This window comes from Gymnodraco acuticeps, unplaced genomic scaffold (assembly GCF_902827175.1).
Source record: "Gymnodraco acuticeps unplaced genomic scaffold, fGymAcu1.1, whole genome shotgun sequence".
NCBI lineage: Eukaryota > Metazoa > Chordata > Actinopteri > Perciformes > Bathydraconidae > Gymnodraco > Gymnodraco acuticeps.
Genome location: NW_022990397.1, coordinates 205,495 through 228,464, shown reverse-complemented (window position 1 = coordinate 228,464; position 22,970 = coordinate 205,495). Strand labels below are relative to the sequence as shown.

The 22,970-nt window shown below is 40.6% G+C and overlaps 1 protein-coding gene across 1 annotated transcript in view; it reads left to right on the top strand.

Moving 5' to 3' along the window:
* Nucleotides 1–22,970, top strand: part of kcnab1a (potassium voltage-gated channel, shaker-related subfamily, beta member 1 a) — a gene marked incomplete in the record, with an annotated part of 86,215 nt that overhangs the window by 43,880 nt on the left and 19,365 nt on the right. The window contains 1 exon segment of the mRNA XM_034224575.1: nt 18,766–18,803. Coding sequence (XP_034080466.1) covers nt 18,766–18,803 — 38 coding nt within the window.

The following is a 22,970-nucleotide window of genomic DNA, read 5'->3' as shown; positions in this document are numbered from 1 at the left end:
AGAAGAATTGGGAGGGATGAAACCCTCTTTAATGGTCACACATGCAGAGCACACAGCACACACAGTGAAATGTGTTCTCTGCTTTTAACCCATCCTAGTACCAGGAGTCTAGTACCAGGAACAGCTATTGTACAGCGCCCACGGAGCAATGGCAGTGAGGGGGGAAGGGGGATGTCTGGTGCCTTGCTCAAGGGCACCACGGCAGGAGGTGAACTGGGACCTCTCCAAGTAGAAGTCCATACTCCAAATAGGTCTGGTCGGGGACTTGAACCGGCGACCCTACGGCTCACAGTCCAAGCCCCTACTGTCTGCCATAGATTTAGTCCCTAATTTTGCTCTCAAAGTGCACCAGATTGATGCATTTAACTTCAACATTTAAAAAAAAATCTTCCCGGGGGAGCTTGCCCCCGGATCCCCCTAGAGGAGGTGAGGTCCACCAACAGCCCACACCCCCTGTTAAATTGTCTCACCCACATTGAGGATGCTTCCTACGCCCATGTTTTATTCCATGTGTCAAGTCAGGCAAATTGAGTCCAAATGTTATTGCATCAATGATCTGTTAACATTAAAATCACTAAATATATGCCGTAACTATTTTGCTCTAGGCAACTCAAGGGCTCAGGTAATGTGATTACTATATGAATAATTGTCCAAAATAACATAAAATGCAGGGTTTTTTGTTAAGTAACATACTTTCGTCGCCGGCCGGCCGATACATGCCGCGCATTAAGTGGGCCTGTCTGTCAATTAATCCCCGGGCCACTTTCCCCCCCCAGTCCGCCCCTGCTGTAGTCTAACCTCATTAAAACTTGAGATCGTGTATCAGGACATTGACTTTAAATTTGACACGCTCTCTAGTTGCTAGTTGCTTGAGCGAGTGCTTGATAAGTTGTCAGCACTCCCTTTAAGCTGCATCCTTATATAACTCCTGATGGTCTCCTCGAAAATTCTACAAATCTCTCCAGATCCTTTGGAGCGCTACATCTACTAAACAAGAAGTCCTCCAACTCATACGACCAAATGGGCCGATTGTTCAGGCCCTTATTACGACCAAATGTGTCGTTTGTTGAAACGCTTAATACAACCTATAATTACGTTTTAAAGTGTTCGCCCTCTAGTGCTCCCGTTGAATGCAAACGTTACAGATGGTCGTTTATTCACAAATAACCCTCTCTGTAAAATCCTAAATTGTAGGATAGTTTGGCCATTAAAACGCTTTTTGATTAGATTTCTAGCGAGAAGTGTATTGTACTTTTAGAATCCACGTCCAGTCGATATGTAGGATCTATAGTTTGATAGATATTACGAAGATGATTTGAGGTATGCGGCAGCCTCCATGTAAAGTTACGGGTTGAAAACAGTATTTCCGGTCTCGACGTTTTCAAAATAAAACCAATGATCAAATGATTTAACAGTGATATCTGCAGTACTCATCCACTAAAAAACATCAGTTTATCCTTGTTAATTATATGACATTTATTGGTTTAAATTGTGTACAATGCTTTTGTGTTTTTCCCATAGGTTTTTCTCTTTCGATTCTGAGAGACACCTTTCTTTTTTCAGAGGTTTTGATAGGCTGAAACATCGATTGTTTTAGCCGCAATGCATGGGATATGAAATCGGAAAAACATTTTTTTTAAATAAAATAATACTTTATTCCAAGTGTTCTTGCTTTTCTCTTTGAAAGTCATCACATAACGGCATTGTAATACACGGTTCGGCTGCATTAAATATTGCATATCTGCCGTAGTTCTTTATTTATAGAGCCCTGATGAGAAGACTTCTGGACAAACTGTAAGAAATGCCGCCAAAACTGAATACGTGACGTGGATCATAAATATATTAGCAATTAAACAACATCTTCCATTTCTTTTCACACAATACGTCTCCTTGCAGTATCAACACTAATTCGGCTGACTTTTATATTTGATCCAATTGGTAGATAGGCTGTATTTACACCATAACGGTGCACAGCTGATATAAAGGGATTTGTTTGTAGTTTTTTTTAAAGATATTATTTACAGAACTACCTTTCCAACTCCTCATGCAGTTGACTGTTACAGGTCTATACAGGTTCATGGTACAATGCATAAGCTTCAAATCGAGAGACTGAAACTGTATTTTCTAGGGCTGCACGATAATTATCGGCCCGATAATTATCGGTCCGATATTAGGAATTATGACGTCATCCCGATAAACCCGATACCAGTATTAATAGCCCCGATAATATACAATACATTTTTTGGGTAAAAAAAAAGAAAAAATACTGCGGTGTGGGTGGATTGGGATGAGGGGCGCTTGTTTTTCACTCGGCTCCTCCCGTTTTGCCAGTACTGTGGTATTATTGGTTTAGGAAGAGGGGAGTTCTTCACAAATCCAGCGCTCCCTAACTCATGCCTGGCTGTGACGTAAATGGTGTGCGGCTGTGAAGCCAGGACAGTAAACAAACATGTCGTCCGTGGTATGGGCGTTGGAGCTATGTGCAACTCAAGGCATATGCTCGAACCGGAGCTGCCTGGACGCTGCAATCATGTTGCGCGCACTATCCGTGCTGAGTGTGCTGACTTTCCGTACAATGTCCCACTGTCTGGCTTCCTGCATAAAGTCAAGTGCTCGGCGCAGTTGTGGCGAAATGTCGCTCCTCTGTTTTCATTTAAACATCTCCTTATATCCGTTAGCGCAGCTAGCTAGCACCAGATGCTAACAACAACAATGCACGTAAGGTCTCTCGCTCGCTCGGGCCACACATACACACACCCTCCCGGTCCTCCAGATGGCCAGTCCGTGCCTTTATATATACAGTCTATGGTCGGTGCCTGCCGGTGAGCGTCGAAGTGTGGTCTGCCACAAGCGGGCGGCAGGAGCGGGGCTGTCAGCATCAGCTTGTAGATGGTATTTTAAACTCGATGCGCTCTGAAACTATGGGGCGGCCAAGGAAAAAAAATACACATGCGTTAATCGCGTTAAAATAATTAGTGGCGTGACATTTTTTTTATTATCGGTTATCGGTATCGGTCTTGAGAAGCAGGAAGTTATCGGTATCGGTATCGGTTTCAAAAAAACCAATATCGTGCATCCCTAGTATTTTCCTTTACCGTTCTGTTTTAATTTCACAATAAAGTTAATAGAATAGAATAGAATAGTTTAATTGTCATTATACATGTACAATGAGATAAATGCTTCTCCCTTTCAAGGGTGCCATAATAGTCATATTATGTTTGATATTATTATGTTATGTATTAACTACACCACTGGTTTTTTAACCCGCACCGCCTAGTGGTTAAAGCACGTTATTGAATACTGTTGTTGAATACGTTTTATTTGATGAAAACATTTAAATATTAAGAGTAGTCTACATACAAAAGTGGGGAAGTAGAAGGCATGATAGAAATATAGAATAGAAAATATTAAGAAGATACTGTAATGATCTCTACAATAAAACAGTTTAGTGCAGGACGTCCAAAGATATTAACAGGAGGATGTGCAAAACAGACAAACTAATAAGGCTTTATTTAAACATTAAAGATTACTTTAAGTTAAGGTCTTCTTTTGAATAAGAAAAAAACGTTGGGGTTATCCACAGATAAATATGAAGTCTGACAAAGTACTTAATGTCCAATATATTGCATAGTTTATTTTGGCACTTGACAATCACCTTCCCTGAATTTGACTCAGGTGTAACTAAAGCCTGATTTAAGGGTTGTTTATATTTCACATCATTAATCAGAATCTGCAAAGTAACTAAAATACATGTAGTAGAGTAAAAATACCAGGTTAACCTCTGAATTGTTTGTGGAGTTGAACAAAGTAGTACATGCTGCTGTAAACAAAAACATTTCTCAACTTGGGATCAATAAAGTATATCTTATCTTATCTTATCTTAAGATGATCGATGGCTACTGCCATATTTGCAAAATGTATGTTTCAGGCTTATCAATGAACAACAGGAGGGGTCACAGACATAAGACCAGCTGTTAAATAAAGCTCTTCTGACCTTAGGTGTCATTGTGGGTATATTAATTCACCCATTTATTAATTATATGTTTTAAATTTGATAACACCACTGTGTTTCGTATCCCCTAAACCTCCAGGGTGTACACAGTTTAATACTGGCAACTTCTAATTGTGGGAAATACGAAAACGTCTTATGAAGAGACGTGCCATAGAACATGTTGCGAAACACACAATAGCCATCATGTGTAGTTCTGGGGGGGAGGGCTGGGCTGGACCCGTCCAATTCCAGTTTTGGAAAGTCTGCCGTGGTTCCATTCCATTTCATAAAGCTGTTTGACGCTCAGCGTAACCTTGTCGCACTGCCACTCCAACATCCAATCACAGAGCTTGTTGACTAATCACGGGGTTTGTAAAGCAAGGCGGATGTTGTAGTCCCAAACGATAGCTGGGGCTTCTGGGTAGTGTAGTGTATTCGGAAACTGTAGTGTCTAAATTCCGAAAAAACTATTTGTTTCTCTGAATCGAAGGTTAAAAACACAAAAGCATTGTACACAATTTAAACCAATCAATATTGTGTAATTAACTAGGATAAACTGATGTTTTTTTAGTTGATGAGTAATGCAGATATCACTGTGTAATCATTTGACAGTGAGGGGAATATATCCGGTTTTATTATGAAAACTTCGCGACCGGAAAAACTGTTTTCACCCACGCTAACTTTACATGGAAGCTGCATACACGTTATCTCTCTTTTCTTAAGAGTTTTTAGGAGCTGCAACTCTACATTCTCCACAGTATACCTGCCGTACAGCGCACAGTGGACATGTTTCTGTTTTTCTATTTTACTTTGACAGCCCTGACTTGATTGACATTTTGCAAGGGAATCCTATCCTTAAAATTGCTCATGTATGTTTGACCTTTCTGTGCAGATGTGCATACGAGAAAGCTGGGAAGTGGGAAAAGTTCGTCTCTGCTTTTTCCATCAGTTAGAACAATTGGATGTGCTTTTTGTTTTGCTTGTTGATTGAGACGATTGAGAAAAACTAGCAGGCACAATTTATTATTTATAGTTAATACGTCGAAGGGATTTTTAATGTTTAAATAGGCCCTATTATTTTTAGGGTTTTACAGTCTTTGTGCATGTAAATTGTTCTCCAGAGGGAATCATACATCCGTGAACATACTGACATCACTATGTAACAGTCCCGCTTCTTTTGGCTAGTGCTCCAACATATTGTACATGATAGGCTAAGGGGCGGGACATCTCTAAGCCGTTGACCAATCACAACAGAGCCGGCCAGCTAACCAATCAGAGCAGACTGGGCTCTGGTTTCAGACAGAGGGTGAAAAGAGGTGCTGCAGCACAGGCAGTATGAGAAAAATAAAGAGTTTTTTAACATTAAAGCATGGAGACATCACTTTATATCAGTCAATACTGATTACCTTTCTGTGCCATGGCAAAATACAGTTTTCAACCAAATGGATTATCTCTGGTGTTGTCATTGGTAGATTCAACACAAAGAAGGGCTGTCGTTTTTTCACAGTGTAATGCCTGGCTCTCAGGGTGGCTCTCACAGACTGGGAGGTCTGACTCTCTCTGGCTGAGATGCACTGTACAGAAAATGTCAGCATAATGCCAGCTGCCGACCACATGCTGCGCCCGGGGCGGACATGATGCTGGCAGGGGAGCGGAGGAAGAGAGGGGGAAAAGAGCAGGACGCTAAATGGTGTTTCACTGTTTACCTGGAAGAACAACACCAAGATAAAAGAGGTTGTAGTGTGTATGAGTTGTGTTGAAAGTGGTATTATCCGTGCTTGCTGCATTAGCTGCACTGTGCTTTTGAAACTCTGAAACTTGGCCGCACACCAGGATGAGCTTTGGATGTAATACTCAAAAGGTTGAGTAACAATAAAGCAACAAATTGACCTTCATACTGTATGTAGTGGCTGCCTAACACCTTCTTTACTTTGTTGCTGCAAGGAAAGTGATTATGGATTGCAGCAACATTCAGGATGCAGACCAACATTAATCCATCAGCAGATTCAGATTCATCCATCAGCTGACTAACCATTTACACGGCTCTAGTCGAAGAATTTATCAAAATTATTGCTTTTCTCTGCTAAAAACTCCTTGCTGTATTATAACGTACCAGATCATTTTCAAGTACAATTATCTTTCACCCTTTCCATAGAGAACAAATCCTGCATGCCATATTTAATTCACACATCAAATGTATTATTAATTTGCTATCAGACTTTTGGGGGTTTTCCCTTTCCTGTAGGCTTTCCTGTAGGCTTGCGAAACGTGTTAAATTTCCCAGATTAATCTCAAGCCTAACGTTGACAGCCCTGATATTGAGACTTTTAATAGATAAGAGCAGGTCCGTCCATGGCCAACATGAGGCCCCACGCAAAGTTATATGATGAGGCCCTCTGTTTTGCGAGCGTCAACGACGGGGGGGGCTAGTGGAGCCTCGCAGCGGCGAAACCGTGCCTCGCCACACTAATTGCGCTGCATAAGCGCATAGGTGCGCCGCATTTTCGGCTCAGTTGAGGCACCCTCCGCAAGATGAGGCCCCACGCAGTCTGCATGATCGGCCTGTAGGGAGGGATGGCCCTGGATAAGAGGAATTGATACAGTCAGTCAGCAGAGTTGTGCAGCTCTATTTATTGACCTGTCCAAAGCGTTTGATACCGTCGATCATCGCATTTTCAAGCAGAGGCTGGTCAGTATTGGCATATCCAGCCATGCAGTAGGGTGGTTTGTGAACTACCTCTCTGAAAGGTCCCAATGTGATCATTTTGATGGGCTGTCTTCTGAGTGGTTAAACATTACTAATGGTGTTCCTCAAGGTTCTGTTTTAGGTCCACTTTTATTCTCAATCACATCAATAGTTTAGGTGAAAATGTCGATGGAGCAACCTTACATTTTTATGCGGACGATACCGTGATGTACTGTGCAGGTCCCTCCATTAAGGAGGCTGTTGTTGAATTGCAAGCTGTTTTTAACATTATTCAGACTCAGCTCGCTGAACTAAAGCTTCTTTTAAATGTTGAGAAAACCAAGGTAATGCTCTTTTCAAAAGCTAAAAAGACACCAGAGCCTGTTTTAGATAATGTAACTATGCAAGGAATAAAACTTGAAGTGGTTACCTGTTACAAATACCTTGGTATCTGGCTTGATGATTGTCTCACTTTTAAACTTCATGTCAATAACCTGCTTAAAAAACTGAGGGTTAGACTAGGTTTCTTCTACAGGAACAAGTCCTGGTTCTCGCTTGAGGCCAGGAAAAGGCTCACTGTGACCTTTTTACCTGTGCTGGACTATGGTGATTTGATGTATATGAATGCACCTGCCAATTGCCTGGTCAAGTTAGATGCTGCGTATCACAGTGCACTGAGATTTGTGACAAACTGTAAAGCACTAACCCATCACTGTACCCTGTATGCAAGGGCAGGTTTGCCTTCGCTAACTGTACGGAGGCTCAGTCACTGGCACATTTTTATATATAAAGCCATGTTAGGGAAACTTCCATCCTACATCTGCTCCCTGATCTCACGGCGAATTGTAAGTGGCTACTGCCTGAGATCGAATGCTGTGGTTTTATTAAATGTGCCAACTGCTAGGACTGTCTTAGGGAAGATGAGCTTTTAGATGCGCAGCTCCTCTGTCTTGGAACAGTCTGCAATTGAAATGGAAACTGAGCAATCTGGTGCCACTAAATGTTTGTAAAGCTCGGTTGGATGCTACTCAATCGGAAGCTGTTGGTACTGTACCTGCTCATGTGTATAGTTATTGTAAATTGTAATCCCTGTAATGATGCTGTATGATGTCCTTTTTGTTGTTCTGTTTATGTTTTTATGTTTCATGTGGAACCTACTTGAGCAGGTCTCCCTTGAAAAAGAGATCAATGATCTCAATGGGATACACCTGGATAAATAAAGGTTTGAAATTAAATGAAATGAACAGTCGAAATAAATCTTTCTTCCTCTCATGCTCGACTCGTCCTCCTCTTGTTTTTTATTTTCTCCTCCTGTGGGTATTATTCTCTCGGGACCCAGCTGCCGTTACTCGTGGCTTGTTATTTGGTTTAAAAGAGGTTGTATAGAGGTTGGCTTTGTGCTCAGGCAAGATCAAGGGGTTGCTCACACACTAACACACAGCTTTTGTTATACTGCAGGCAAAAGAAAAACTTGACATTTGTAGACAATAATAACGATATATATTTTATCATGAAAATGAAAATGAAAAATGAAAGAAACTTTTTTCATTTGCCACACACCAGCCTTGTTTAATAACCAGTGGTGGAAAAAGTATTGAGATCTTACAGAGGTAAAAGCACTAATACACAGGCAAATATATCACTGTACTGCTGTGTTTCCTGGCAGCAGTCAAGATTGAGTAACCTTCTTTTAGAAATTAAATGTATTTCTATTACAATTCAATCTCTATTTTAATAGCCTATTTCTGAGAGTCAATTCAACACCAGCTATTTCCACTCTACTAACTATATAAAAAACGAATTTCACTTTCCAGCAGAACCTAATTTAATATCAGTTAAATTGTAAAAGCATCGGAGAAAGTCACATACTGTTAACACCACACTCTCTCTAAAGTGTGAAACCTCTCAGCAGTTAATGGTGACTGAATGGATTCATAAAGAACTGATGATCCCTCCAGGGAGCCTGGTAGTCTATTAACCGATAAATGAAGTGATTAGTGAAGTCAGTGTGACCTCTCACCATCTCTTCCTCCACTGATAAGACCACAGGGAGGTATGCTGTCAACACACACACTGCTGCCGATGATGCTAATTGGTTGGGGGATATGGAAAAAGAGAGCATTTGTGTCTGTTTGCAGGTATAATTTTAATTGGGTGAAAAGGAAAGTTGATGCAGAAATGTACAACTTCTCAAGATTGTGGCCGTGATGTCGTCTTTTAATCAGGAGGTTGTGGGTTTGATTGCAGCCCTTACAGTCAGCATGTCTATGTAACCTTGGGCAAGAAACGTAACCCCTACTTGCTGCAGATGGTGTGTGTGTGTGTGTGTGTGTGTGTGTGTGTGTGTGTGTGTGTGTGTGTGTGTGTGTGTGTGTGTGTGTGGCCTAGCATTACTATACTTGTGGGGACCTAAATCTGTTTACACAGTCACGTGTGGGGACTCGCCTCCCTTATGGGGACAAATTGGAGGTCCCCATAAGGGGAATCATTAATTTTAGGGCGAAGACTTGGTTAGGTTTAGGATTAGGGTTAGGGTAAGGGTTAGGCATGTGTTGGTTAAGGTTAGGATAAGTCTCCAGGAAATGCATGTAAGTCAATGTAATGTCCCCTGAAGTGATGTATACATGGTGTGTGTGTGTGTGTGTGTGTGTGTGTGTGTGTGTGTGTGTGTGTGTGTGTGTGGTGTGTGTGTGTGTGTGTGTGTGTGTATGTGTGTGTGTGTGTGTGTGTGAATGAATTAATGAATGTAAGCTCCCTTGAGCAAGGTGGCACCTTACATGACAGCCTCTGCCTCTTTATGAATGGGGTGTAAATGGGTGAGTGATGTGATGACTTGTAAATGTAAACGCTCTTTAAGGAGTCGTGAAGCTTTGACAAAGTGCCGTATAAATACAGTCCATTCAAGCCACCAGCAGTTCCTTTATTCCTCACCCCACGCACATTGATTGATTGATTGATTGAAAAGTTTATTAACAGCTTGTATATTGGGTACAGTACAGTACAGCTCAAAACATACAATTGTTAAGGGGATGCAGACCAGAGAAAGACTTTCGTCTTGTTTACATCAGGGTCCCCCATTTCCAATTCATCATGTCATATAAGACATATTTGACATACAGATGGCTTATTTACAATTTACATACAGGTGGTTTTTTTACATACAGATTGCTTGTTTACAAATTTCATTTTAGATTTCGTTCTAATACATCCTAACCGGACATTTAAGACATACCAAGTCTACAGATATACAGTTAGTAACAGAGTCTAAAATGCGAGTATATACATAGATGGGGGGGGGGGGGAAGCTGTCCATTGAACGACAGGTTGAGATTTGTACCATTACCGGGGCCAGTTTTGCAATGCTCTCCCCCGAAGGTGCTCTTTAAGAGAGGTTTTAAAGGTAAGTATAGTTTTACTTTCCTTTACAGTTGTGGGAAGAGCGTTCCACCTTGATGTGGCATAATTGCGAAACGTGTATTCCCCCTTTTTTGTGCCAAATCTGGGTTTCACATGATTTGTGGAGCTCCCTCTGGTGTTATGATCATGGTATTCCTTGACCTTTGGGAAGAATTTTGACATGTACATGGGTACCATAGAGGTGTAGTGGATCTTGTAGACCAGGCCCATTGCAAGTAGCTGTACTCTGTCGTCTACTCTAAGCCATCCTAGGTTGTCAAAGTGGGCAGAGGTGAGGTGGGTTCTAGATGAAAGGTCAAGCAGTAGTCAGACCAGTTTATTTTGCGATGTTTGAAGTTTTATTTTTAGCGCCTTGGAGGTGCTATGGTACCATGACGTGCAAGCATAGTCATAGTACCCTTGAATGAGTGCTCCTGCCAGAGTTTTCAGGGTGTTTTTGTTTACCAGAGAGGAGATCCGGTATAGGAATCTAGTTCTTTGATTGACTTTTTTTATTACATTGGATGCCATTTTGTCACAGGAGAGGTTTGCCTCAAGAATAAATCCTAGGTATGTAATTTCCTTCTTACTTGTGACAATTATGTCGCCCACTGCAACTGAGAAGTCGTCGGATTTGCTGAGATTATGTTTCGAACCGAAGAGAATGGACTATGTTTTACCCAGGTGTAATGATAATGTATTATCGGCGAGCCAGGTGCAGATTCTGCCGAGCTCGGAGCTGAGGGTTTTTTCAACCTGCAACCCGTTCCTGTCAGAGACCAGCAGGGCTGAGTCGTCCGCGAACAGGAACAAGTTGCAGTCACATGCTGATGACATGTCATTTACATAAATTAGGAACAGTAACGGACCTAATATGCTTCCTTGTGGAACACCACAGCTCACTGGGAGGGGGGGGGACAGAGTACCGTTTACCTCCACCATCTGTTCTCTCCCCTCCAGGTAGGATTGCATCCAGCTCACCGATAGTTTATCAAAACCAAATGCTTTTAGCTTGTCAATCAGAATGGGGTGATTGACAGTGTCGAAAGCCTTTTGTAGGTCCAGCATCACCATGCCGCAGTACTTGCCCTCGTCGACCTCTTGTTTGATGTGGTCGCTCAAATAAAGAAGGCATGTGTCAGTGGAGTGGGATGTTCTAAAACCAGATTGAAATTCATAGATTAGTTTATTTTCCGCGAGGTACTTTTCGACCTGTTCATATACTATTTTTTCCATGACTTTCGAGATGGAGGTAAGTATAGAAACAGGGCGGTAGTTGCCTGGGTCCAATTTGCTGCCCTTTTTGTGCAGGGGGGTTACTCTTGCCATTTTGAAGTCTTTGGGTACTTTTCCCTGTTTTATGGAGAGGTTAATTATGTGAGCTATGACTGGTGAGATGGCGGTTGCTGTGTCTCTGAGGAATTTGGAGGGGATATTGTCGTGGCCAGTGGCCTTGTTAGGTTGGAGGGCGCTCAGTTTAATGAGTACCTCTGCTGTTGTTACCCTTGCTAGACTGAAATCATCTTTGCGTACCCCTAGGTTTTTGTAGTAGGTCATGATGTGATCTACTCCAAAAAGCCCTGAGTGGGAGGGTAATTTATTTACAAGAGTTGTGGCTATGTTTGTGAAAAAAATGTTCAAGTACTTGGCCACATCCAGTTTGTCTGTGATGAGCCTGTTATCTGTCTTTATGTTTAAGTTAGAAAATCTCGTTTTGAGTTTTTTACTGCAGCCAAGCTGGTTATTGAGTAATTTCCAAAGTTCACAGGGGTTTATTTTTGTTTTCCTCAGTTTTGACATTGATGAAATTCTTTTTGGCAGTTTTGATCATGGTGGCAGTTTTGATCATGGAACACAGGTTCAGGTTTCTGCCCTTGCTCCAAGCTGCGGTGCTAGTGATTGATCATTCTTAAAATGGTTCTCCCAGAGATATCCTGCAGAGAGGATGGACCTGAGGGTGTGTCGCTGTGGTGCCTTTGCAGAAAAGAGTTTACTAATATGTGCTTTAGCGCCTTCTCCCTTGTCTTTCTATTTTATACTTTTTCTTGTTTACCTACAATACATCTGTTAAGGCAGGACACAAAATCAGCACCTTTTCAGACTTGGTGTTTACATAACGGTGCTTCTTTCAGACTAGTAAAACGAAAACACATCCACAATTCACATCGAGGTGAGGTTTTTACTTACTCTGTCTATTGCATTTATAGATTTATAACAAATGCATTCAACAAAACAGTCCAGAATAATCGTCATACAAACACAAGTATTGTCTTAATGTTAGTAGGAATGGGGAAGTTGTATGCTGATATCGATTTGTAAAATGTTACCTGTGCTGTGTTGCACAATGTATGACGTTTTAGAAAAGATGCCTTTAAAGAGTTTTTCTCCTACTATGAGACAGAAATCCCAGTTTTAGTTTCACTTACATACACACAGCTTTCTAGTTGAATATCCATCAATATTCGAGGGGTTTGTTTATATATTATAAACAGCCTGATTTATATAACATTTATTCCTAAAAACATGTCAATTGTATGGCTATTGGCAGTATTTTCTGATTTATAGAGTAATACAAACAGCGAAATAAAATTCCCTCTGTAAAAATGTTTTACTATAATCCATCAAAGTAATTTAACACACCTATATGTATCCAATATTGACATTTCTGTTTGTTTGAATCTATGCAAACAAGCACACATATTCACTCGATTCCGGGGCCGAAATCGCGTGATTTGCAGGAAACAACGTCTAAGGAACCTTAATATTGAATAAACTATGAATATTTTATATCCATATAACGGAAAAAAACTAATTTAACTGATCTTTTTCATTTTTTTTTTAAAACACACAATGCTAACACTGACCGTCTGACCCTCTGAATTAGCCTCGAGCGAAAAATGCTAACCTATTACTGCACCGAAAATCACTCCTAGCTCCCTTATTACTTATCCTAGGTGCACATCCAACACATTGTTTATGATCGCAAGGAGACACAGAATCTAACGGTGCCCACCTCAACACTGAAAGATACAAACTCGTGACGTTATCAACAAAAACGTACATTAAAACATGTGGCGCTTGGTAGCCACAACCGCTAATATGGCTTACCTTGGTCAAAACTGGTCTTCAATGCCATTAAAACGATAAAAAACGATGCTGTAGTTAATCCATAGGTTAATATCCAATGTGACTGTGTTCCCTTTGAAATGTTCTGATAATCTATAAGCAATAAAACTGCGTTTCCGTTTCTAGAAGTCAGAACAGGGATATTCCTACGCTCTGCAACAAGATTGCATGTACAGAGACGCCAGCTTTGTTTTTTAACATGAGAGTCTATGGGACGATGTCCCTTCGATTCTATTGGCTCTAACGGTCAGGAAGAGATGTCACATGTCAAAATCGAGCAAGGGGGGCCAGAGATAGGTCAAATCCACCCAAATGGCCCCAGAAAAGGTTTTTTTTGCTAAATCTGTCTAAAAAGGTCAAATATCACTTGTTTTGCATCAATCTTAATACAGGGTACTTATTATATGTTGTACTTTGGATTCCTAAAGCTTTTAGTCTACTAACCCATCATTCAAGGGTGGTTTTTTCACTATAAGTACAACATATGTTTTGGACGGACACTATAATTTACAGTTTTTTACCATGTTCAATCTGAATTTTCTTTAAAATAAAAAACATCTATATTGATTCTGACTTTTCTATATCCAACTCACAGGTTTATCATTACTTTGAGAAAAAAGATTATTAATTTAACCCTTTTAGAAGGAAAGATATGGTCATTTGTTCTGGGAATGTCATTTTCAAGCCTGAAACCTGAAAAACAGGCTTGGGGGGCCAAACAGGTTAAGACTTCCTGTTTGCATATTTGAACAAGCAATTTCAGCCAACTTTCAAAACAAAAATAACTTTCTTAATGCAAGTATTCAGCAGTAGAAGTTTTACACAAATATTTACTCAAACTTAAAACACTTTGATCTCCTTAAAATCTATATTTCACAGCTGTGGGGGTCTGCGTTAATGTCATCACATATTCCTTCAGTGCAATGGGAATCATGCAACCTTAGACATGTGTCACTTTCTCATTGCTTTTGCCTTTTTCTCACCATACATTATAAATATTTACTCTGATAGACACTTCCCTCTCCTGCTGAAAAAGAAAGTAGTCCTCACATTGAATTCGACTTGTTTTGTTTAGCTATAATCAGTAAAGGTACATTGAATAGTATCAGTCCAGCTGTGATGATTGTTGTTGATCATAACTGTACAGTGTGTGGCCGCAACAATATGTAAAAAAAATGGGACGCAACTAAATCCAAAAGCCTTGCAACAAATAGCAATGCTTATTATTTTCTACTTTTGACAATTACACTTTGATCATTTGTGAACCGCAGTTTGTGATGCAGTTTTTTCTACTGTTACGTCAACCAGGGTGAGAAAGAATAACAGACAGCACATTATGTTTGTGTTGTATTACATTATAAAGAGTTTGTATTGTTGTGTCCTCCCCCGTCAGACCTCTGCTTTAAGAGTAAAGAAGCAGGAACAGATTTAGATATGACAGACTAAGGCGATTCAATAGAAGAAATCAATAGAACTTGAAGAGGCGGTACAAGAGACAACGGCATTCAACAAGTCTGAAAATAAGTGCAAAGCATGGCGTGTGAGAGTATCTTCCTTTGTGTTTGCGTGATGCTCTATATACATATAAAGTGTATAAGCTTTAACTCACACACTAACAAATTCTAAATGCTTATTTACCCCTCCTGTTGTCTTCGGGTCAAATCTGACCGATTTACTACTTTCATCAATCATAACTTTTTTGTTTTACATTCAATTGCATTCAGGCTTTATGATATCCTTCACAGTAGACATTTGAACATATTAAATTGCTGATCACCACTTTGATTGAATTTTGGATGATTTACTCAACTTTGTAACACCCATGGTGCCATCAAGGTGCCTCAGGTCTTCTGGGACGGGTCTGCTATCGGTTCCGAGAGTAACAACAAAACATGGAGAGGCAGCATTTAGCTGTTATGCCCTGACACTCTGGAAAAAACTACCCAAATCATGCACGTCCGCAGAAACGCTTACTATTTTTAAATCGAGACTAAAAACATATCTCTTTGCCGCTGCTTTTAATTGAGATGATCATATTCGAACTACAGTATGCCTTTTAAACATGTATTGTATACCTGTGGTGTTTATTTTTATTATTTTATTATCTTTGCTTTGTAATGCCTGTTGTAAAATGCCATTATATAATGTGTTTTTACTGTATTTATTCCTAAAAAGTATTTTAATTTGTTTTGTAAAGCACTTTGTCGCGTACAGAAAAGTGCTATATAAATAAACTTGCCTTGCCTTGCCATGGTGTTCCCGGTCAAAAATGACTGCCATAAAGAAAAGGAATTAGTAACCATCTGGATCAGATAAAACACACACACACACACTAGATGTGTTCCCCCCCCCCCCCCACATGTGCCCATCCCACCACATGGATCACACCTGGCCCACGCAATACATGTTCAGTGTCAATTCTTTGTATATTTACTGCAGTGCTTCATGTATACCAGTAGTCTGATACAATATTTACAGTTTGAAAGGGTGTTAAATGAAATTTGGTGATGATTAATGGTTTTTGTGTTAATGTAATAGCAGTTAAAACAGGACCGGTCAAATTTGAAGACAATAGGAGGGTTAAAGATATACTCGGAGATTTTTCAAATGTAGATTTCCAGAGTAACAGAAAAAACTGTTAAAGTTGTAAAGAACAAAACAAATGGAAACTAAATGATGAGATAGAGTTGAGGTGTCTTATATTTCTTTTTTAGGTTTGTTGTGAGTCCTTTTAACCTGATTCCTCTGTGGAAGCGAGAGTTGGCACACATACAGATAAAACGTTTCTCTCCGGTGTCTCATTTTAACTGACCCCTAACTCTCTTTTACAGCCTTTTACAGCCAGTCTGTCCACAGATAGAGAGTCATATTTTTGTTGGATTCATTTCCAGCTCCATTAAAAAAAGTAAGGCAGAGTAGATGTCTGAGCTGGCAGAGCCTGCAAAGTATGGCTTTATTGATGAGAGACACAAAAAGGAAAGTTATAGGTGGACTTGGCACTTTTTGGCAGTATTACATCTTGAACAAAGATGGTTATGCAGTATGTGACTTCAAGCCGTCTTCTGTAGTATTTTCTGAACATATAGGTTCACCTACTGAATTAAAAACAGAACAAATGAACCAAAGAAAGTGAAAACCATAAAGCAGATTCAGGCAGTAGACGTATCGATTCACACTTGATTATAATTGTACTGCAAATAAGTGAAAGGGCTGATTGCACACACAATATTTACACACACACACACACACATACACACAGAGCGCGTGTGTGTGTGTGTGTGTGTGTGTGTGTGTGTGTGTGTGTGTGTGTGTGGCCTTTATACATGTGAGAAAATAACAAGGGCAATCCGTAATGACTGCAGTGTAGGTGCATTTGAGGTTGAATGATGTTGCCATGGTTACCGGTGTTAACAATATCCAAAAGCGACTTTTTTATTTCACCCACTCTCCTCTGCAACAAAAAATAAATGAAAAATAGTATGATGCATATTGAGAACTGCAGCTTGGAGCTCCTTATTAAGGAGGACATAGTCCTATAATACCTATATTATGAAGCAAATCATGTATAAATACAACGCCATATGCATACATCAAATATAACTGACACTGTAATCCCCCTGACGACTACTTGTGATGTGTGTGAGCCATGTCCTTGTGTTTTTGTCTTTTGAAAATTTTTAATCAAATATAAATGTTAAAAAAAGGAGGACATAGTCTGCTCATCTTCAGGTTCATTGTGTGTCTCTACTGTGACATGTCTCCATGCTTTAATGTTCAAAAAGCTCGTTATTTTTCTCATACTGCCTGTGCTACAGCACCTCTTTTCACCCTCTGTCTGAAACCAGAGCCCAGTCTGCTCTGATTGGTTAGCTGGCCGACTCTGTTGTGATTTGTCAAGCGCTAAGAGATGTCCCGCCCTTTAGCCTATATTCCCGAAGTAAATAAAGTCCAATGGAGGCGTTTCAGGCAGGGAGAGAGTGTGTAGGAGAGAAACTCCCTCTTGAATGAACTTTAGGATTGTAGCCTTTGCAGACCATTTACATGCACAACAACCTATACAACACACTACCCCAAAAAGCAGAATAGGGCCTCTTTAAGTGAGGATCACATCATTATGCAGCAACAGATCCAGTGTGTCTTCTGTGAGCTAAACCTCAGTGGAGTTGATGGTATGATGTTATTAAATCATGACATTGTTTCTTCTTTAAAGAGCAGATGGTTTAGTGCTGTTTCCGTGTCTCCGCGGTCTCTGAGGTGCACCAATTGTTTTATGACAATGGAGGTCAACAGAGTCAGAGAGAAAAATATTTTTCATTTATTTGGTGTGAAATTGTGAGCACTCAGGAAGAGAGTGAAATGGCCTCAACAGGGAGAGCAGTATTATGGCCTGAATTGACTCTATAATATCCCCAAAAACATGATTAGCTGGACGGGGTTTGTTGGGGTGAACAATAGGAAGGAATATGTTGTGTTACTAAGAAGACATTCATAAGTAAGAAAGAAAATTAGATAAGAACGGAAATCGATGTTTATTTGTTGTTGTTCAAATAATGCAAGACATTTATTAAAATAGGATTTAACTTTCCTTTCGTCTTCAAATCAATGGTTTATTTGAATGTGTTTTCGGTTGTTAGCATGAAATAAGGTTGGTGGTTAACACAAGGTGAAGAGATTTTAAGTTTGTTCCACGACATAAAATGCTTAAATAAATACCCCACTGGTGAATATAAAAACTGCGGTTACTGAAAAGTGTTTAAAGTGGTGTTAATATGCGGAGATTATCCTGCTGGACCAAAACATGTAAGTTTCATAAATGTTTGTTTGCCACAGAGAAGGGAGCCTGTTACGATGCTATCTTCCAGGTTAGCCTCCAAATGATGTAATGTGTCCGGGTCCTTTCCCTCAGTTAGAAACCTGTCTAAGAGAAATTGACAATTTTACAGCAACCTTAAAGTCACTTACGCAGGACACACACACACACTTAACGGCGGGGGACACAAAGTCTTTCAAATATTCATGACAGTCAGGAAGTGCCAACTCTCTGAAGGTGATCCCTCAGTATTGAGTTGCAGCTCTCTCAAGGGATCTTCACATCCTTCCTCTAACGATGGGGACACAGCCCAGGGATTTACAGTGTTTACAGCAGGATATCTCACACACACACACACACATACACACACACAGCCACACACACACACACACACACACACACACACACACACACACACACACACACACACACACACACACACACACACACATACAGCCACACACAAACACACACACATACACACACAGCCACACACACACACACACAGCCACATACACACACACATACAGCCACACACATACACACACAGCCACACACACACACATACGCACACATAACACACACACACATACACACACAGCCACACACACACACAGCCACACACACACATACATACACACACACATACACACACACACAGCCACACACACACAGCCACACACACACACACACACACACACACACACACACAGAAATAACGTATTATGTTGAAATGTGTCTCTCTCTTCCCTGCAGGTACATGGGTGACGTTTGGGGGACAGATAACAGACGAGGTATGAAACATGTTTCCTTTATTGGCTCTGACTCTGATTGATAGTGTGTTGTACATGTGTGATAGCTGAATGACTGGGTTGCAAAAGGTCCTAAAATGGAAGTGAACATGTCTTTGAGCGCATTATGGATAAATATAGATAACTATGCAACTACTACAATTTATTTGATGATTGAAAGGTTAATCATTTTGTTTTGCTTCCACCCTTGATTGTTTATTGCATGAGATGAGTTGATTTGTTGGTTTATGTGGCTTTAGTGCAGGGCCGCCCCTATATACGCAGAACACGCCCAGGCCAAAAAAAGTTGGCTGAACATTTGGGGATCAGAGTCCAACCATAGCTGAGAGCCGTTTTGGATGCAAACTGTAGATTTGTATTTGACTCAACCTGTAGAACATCATTAAGGAAATGGTTTGTTCAGCGTTTCAATCAGTGGTCTATCTCACGTTCTTATTTTAAACTAATATATGCACAGCTGTGGTTAACCTTGGTCGGACCGTTGGCTGGATGACAACGTTTTTATTTCCAGAGGCTCAGTTGACCCAGGACAGAGTTCTTGAGCAGAGAAAAAGCGCATCCTGAGGAGCTAACACATCATGTGTGCTAGTAATACTTAACGCCCCTTTACACTCATAGTTATTAACTCTAACATGCGGCGGCAGGGGTCTGGCCTCGGTCATCAAACACACACAGAAACACACACTTTAAGTGACTCTTCGGGTGACGAGAACTTTGTCGAGTTCAACACAGTTATTATTTGTATCATTATAAGCTGTTGATAATAAAGTTCAGTGTTTATGTTGAGCTAAATACAAAGTGGTACTGGCTACCTGTGATGCTAATTGCTGAGACAACTGTGACAGGAAATATCATGCCGGTAGAGTTTCAGAATCAAATTATCATGCCACCTCATAACAAACTGTGATAATGTGAAGAGTGTGTTCAGCAGGATAATCTCCACATCTTAACACCACTTTAGGATTTTTGAAGCGTCAATGCAATCTCCAGATGTAACAAGGTGACGTTAGGCCATTAAGGCCCTGTCACACTGTCCCGAAATTGACACCCGATGGACACACGAATATGGAATTGTGAATTTCGCACGATGATGGCCCCGAACCACACACGAAGGCAACATTTACATTACATTTAAGACATACAACTGCAACGAAAGTACCAAAAACAATTGTGTTACAGTACTATGATACTGTACTGATATCTTCAGACTTTGTTCTTTACTTTATCCGTCGTTATATGTAGAAAATATTACGTTTTCTCCGTAATGTTGTTTCCATAACAACAACAACTTCCTGTCAACTGTCCTTCAAAATAATATATTATATCCTTTTTAGTTTCACAGAACACAAATTGGGTTATTTACATAATATATTTACATGATTTTGTTGTGCAATAAAACAACCCGATGGACACACGATAAAGGAAATGTTCAAATTCGGCTGTGATCGTAGCAACATCGGGCCATTCGTGAGGGCATCTTAAGCCATCGTATGACCGCCGGTGGAGTTTCTCAGGCTCCGGCAGCAACTTCGTGAGCGGTGGCAAAATCTTTGGCATGCCAAAAAATTGCCGAAGGACCTTGCAAAGGTTCATTTTCGTGTTGAATTTGTGTGTCAATTGTGCCCTTCGTAAGGCCATCGTGAGGGCAACTTGTTATCATCGGTGCCATCGGGCATTCGCCACGATCAGAGTGAGGGTGAATGCACCGATGATAACACGAAGATCACACGATTTGACAAGATGCCCTCACGAGTGCCTTACGAAGTTGCCGCTCACTAAGTTGCTGCCGGAGCCTGAGAAACTCCACCGGCGGTCATACGATGGCTTAAGATGCCCTCACGAATGGCCCGATGTTGCTACGATCACAGCCGAATTTGAACATTTCCTTTATCGTGTGTCCATCGGGTGTCAATTTCGGGACAGTGTGACAGGGCCTTTAAGGAACTACAGTACGGTCACATGACTTCACCACCGCTAAGCTAAAGGCCGCTAATGTTCTGCGTGATGACGTTTAGTCTCATTTAGACACTTGTTAGCATCTGCCGTTTCATCCGACACATAGAAGCTTCGTACATTCACCAGTGTGGTATTTATTTACTGACATATTTCATGTCGTAGAAGAAAACGTGAAAATCTCTTCAGCTTGTGTTAACCACAGACCTTACTTCAGGCTTCTAACCACAAACTGTTCAAAAATATGTGATACAGTATGTTATCCTTTAGTCATCTGTCTTTTTGTATTGTTACTCATTATAGGAAAACCACACACACACACACACACACACACACACACACACACACACACACACACACACACACACACACACACACACACATACACACACACACACACACACACACACACACACACGCACACACAGTAAAGGGAATATCAATCACCTCAGCTCTTAATTTCATGCTCTGGATATTTGGCCTTAAGTGGAGTTCTGGCCGACACACCGGTGTGAACACAGTGAGAAATACAGAAGTAGCGCCCAGACTGAGCTTATCCTTATATCTCCACTCCACTCACCTTCAGAAAAACACTGAGTCACTGTTATGCTGCAGAAATACATGAGTGGCTACGCCTCAGGCTTTCTCTTTTTTGGCACTACAAGTACAGGAGAATTTGATTTCCATACATAGCATAGACATGTCTTCAGTCTCTCATCCCCAGAATCAAGGCCATGGTTATCCTCCCACACACTCCCACTCAGCCCTGAGATGATTTCACGGCCGCGCTGCCTCCTCCCCCCCACACTTTCCACTTCAAAGTTAAAAATCGACAAGACACACTTTCTTCAAATCCACTTTATGATTTATGGATACACTTGAGGCCTTTTTGAATGAGTAAGCACCGTTAACTCGCAGCCCACCATCACTCTTCTGAGCGCTCTGTCTGGAAATGTGTGGCTGCCCAGACAGGACAGCGGAGAAACAAACTTAGTCACTTTGATGAGGTATACTTGAAGGGTTTTGTTAAAGGCAGATGCATACACACATCTTAGTAAGCGTATTATCTAAGTGGCAGTAGAGATTTCTGCTTTAACTTTTCTTTTAGTTGATTGTAATGGCTTTTAAATGTAGACACCATTAGGGATAACCTTGGGAATGCCTATTTATGTGACTGCTGAGACCCAGATGAGTAGATGGACCCTGTATAACTCACTCTGCATGGTAAACATGAAGCTATAAACTACAGGTGATTGGATTAGCTTAGCATAAACGCAGGATGTAGCGAGAAACGGCTAACCTGGCTCTGTGCATATATAAATCCACAGCACAGAAAATGTTAGGCTCACTAATTGGGTGCAGCTATTTCCTGGAATCTACTGGGGTCGTCTAGTACCATCACAATGAACCCAGCGGCTGGTCGCCAAGTTACAGAACATACTGCCCTTTACTCTAAACGTATCATCTTTGGCGTGCGAACAGATATGACATTTTAATTAATGAGCTTTTGAGGTGCTTGAAGATGGCTGCTATCTTCAGTATCTTAATCTGAATGCTCTGCAGCTTTTAAGCAGAAAACCAACAGTGTGACTGTCCATTTGAAGTGTTGTAGTGGCTCATATTAGGAATCCATTAGTTAAAATGTATTAAAAAAAAGGCCCAAATGCTACAAATTAAAAAAGAGAAGACATTTGTTTACCGTTTGCTTGTGTGTTTGTATAAGTCAGTGTATTTGTGCAGCAACACTGAGACATATGCAGTAAGAGTGTTAGTGTGCCAGTTTGTGTTGTATTTTTTAATTAGGACAGGGACGCTGAACTCTGCAGAGGACATGTAGTCTAACTAGTTTGCTTTTGATAACAATGACATTGAACAAGGGGACATTCAGGACAGCAAAGTGCTTTTTAACCCAACAGCATTTACCCCATATTGGTAATCCAAATGGTTAGTTTCTAGCCTAAAAAAGTCTTCAAACTTAACAATTGTTTTATTTAAAAGCTTAATAATTGTTTCTTTAGCAAGTAAAGGTTAATAAAGCTAACGAGACCGTGCAAAGTAATAGCGAATTGGAAGTACCAACACAAAATAAGGCAATGTCGAAGTGCCCTTGAGCAGGCGAAGCATACGGTGAATACAAACCGCAGTGCAAGAGAGTCATGTCAGATGTCAAAATCAAAGAGAGATGAGAACAAAGGC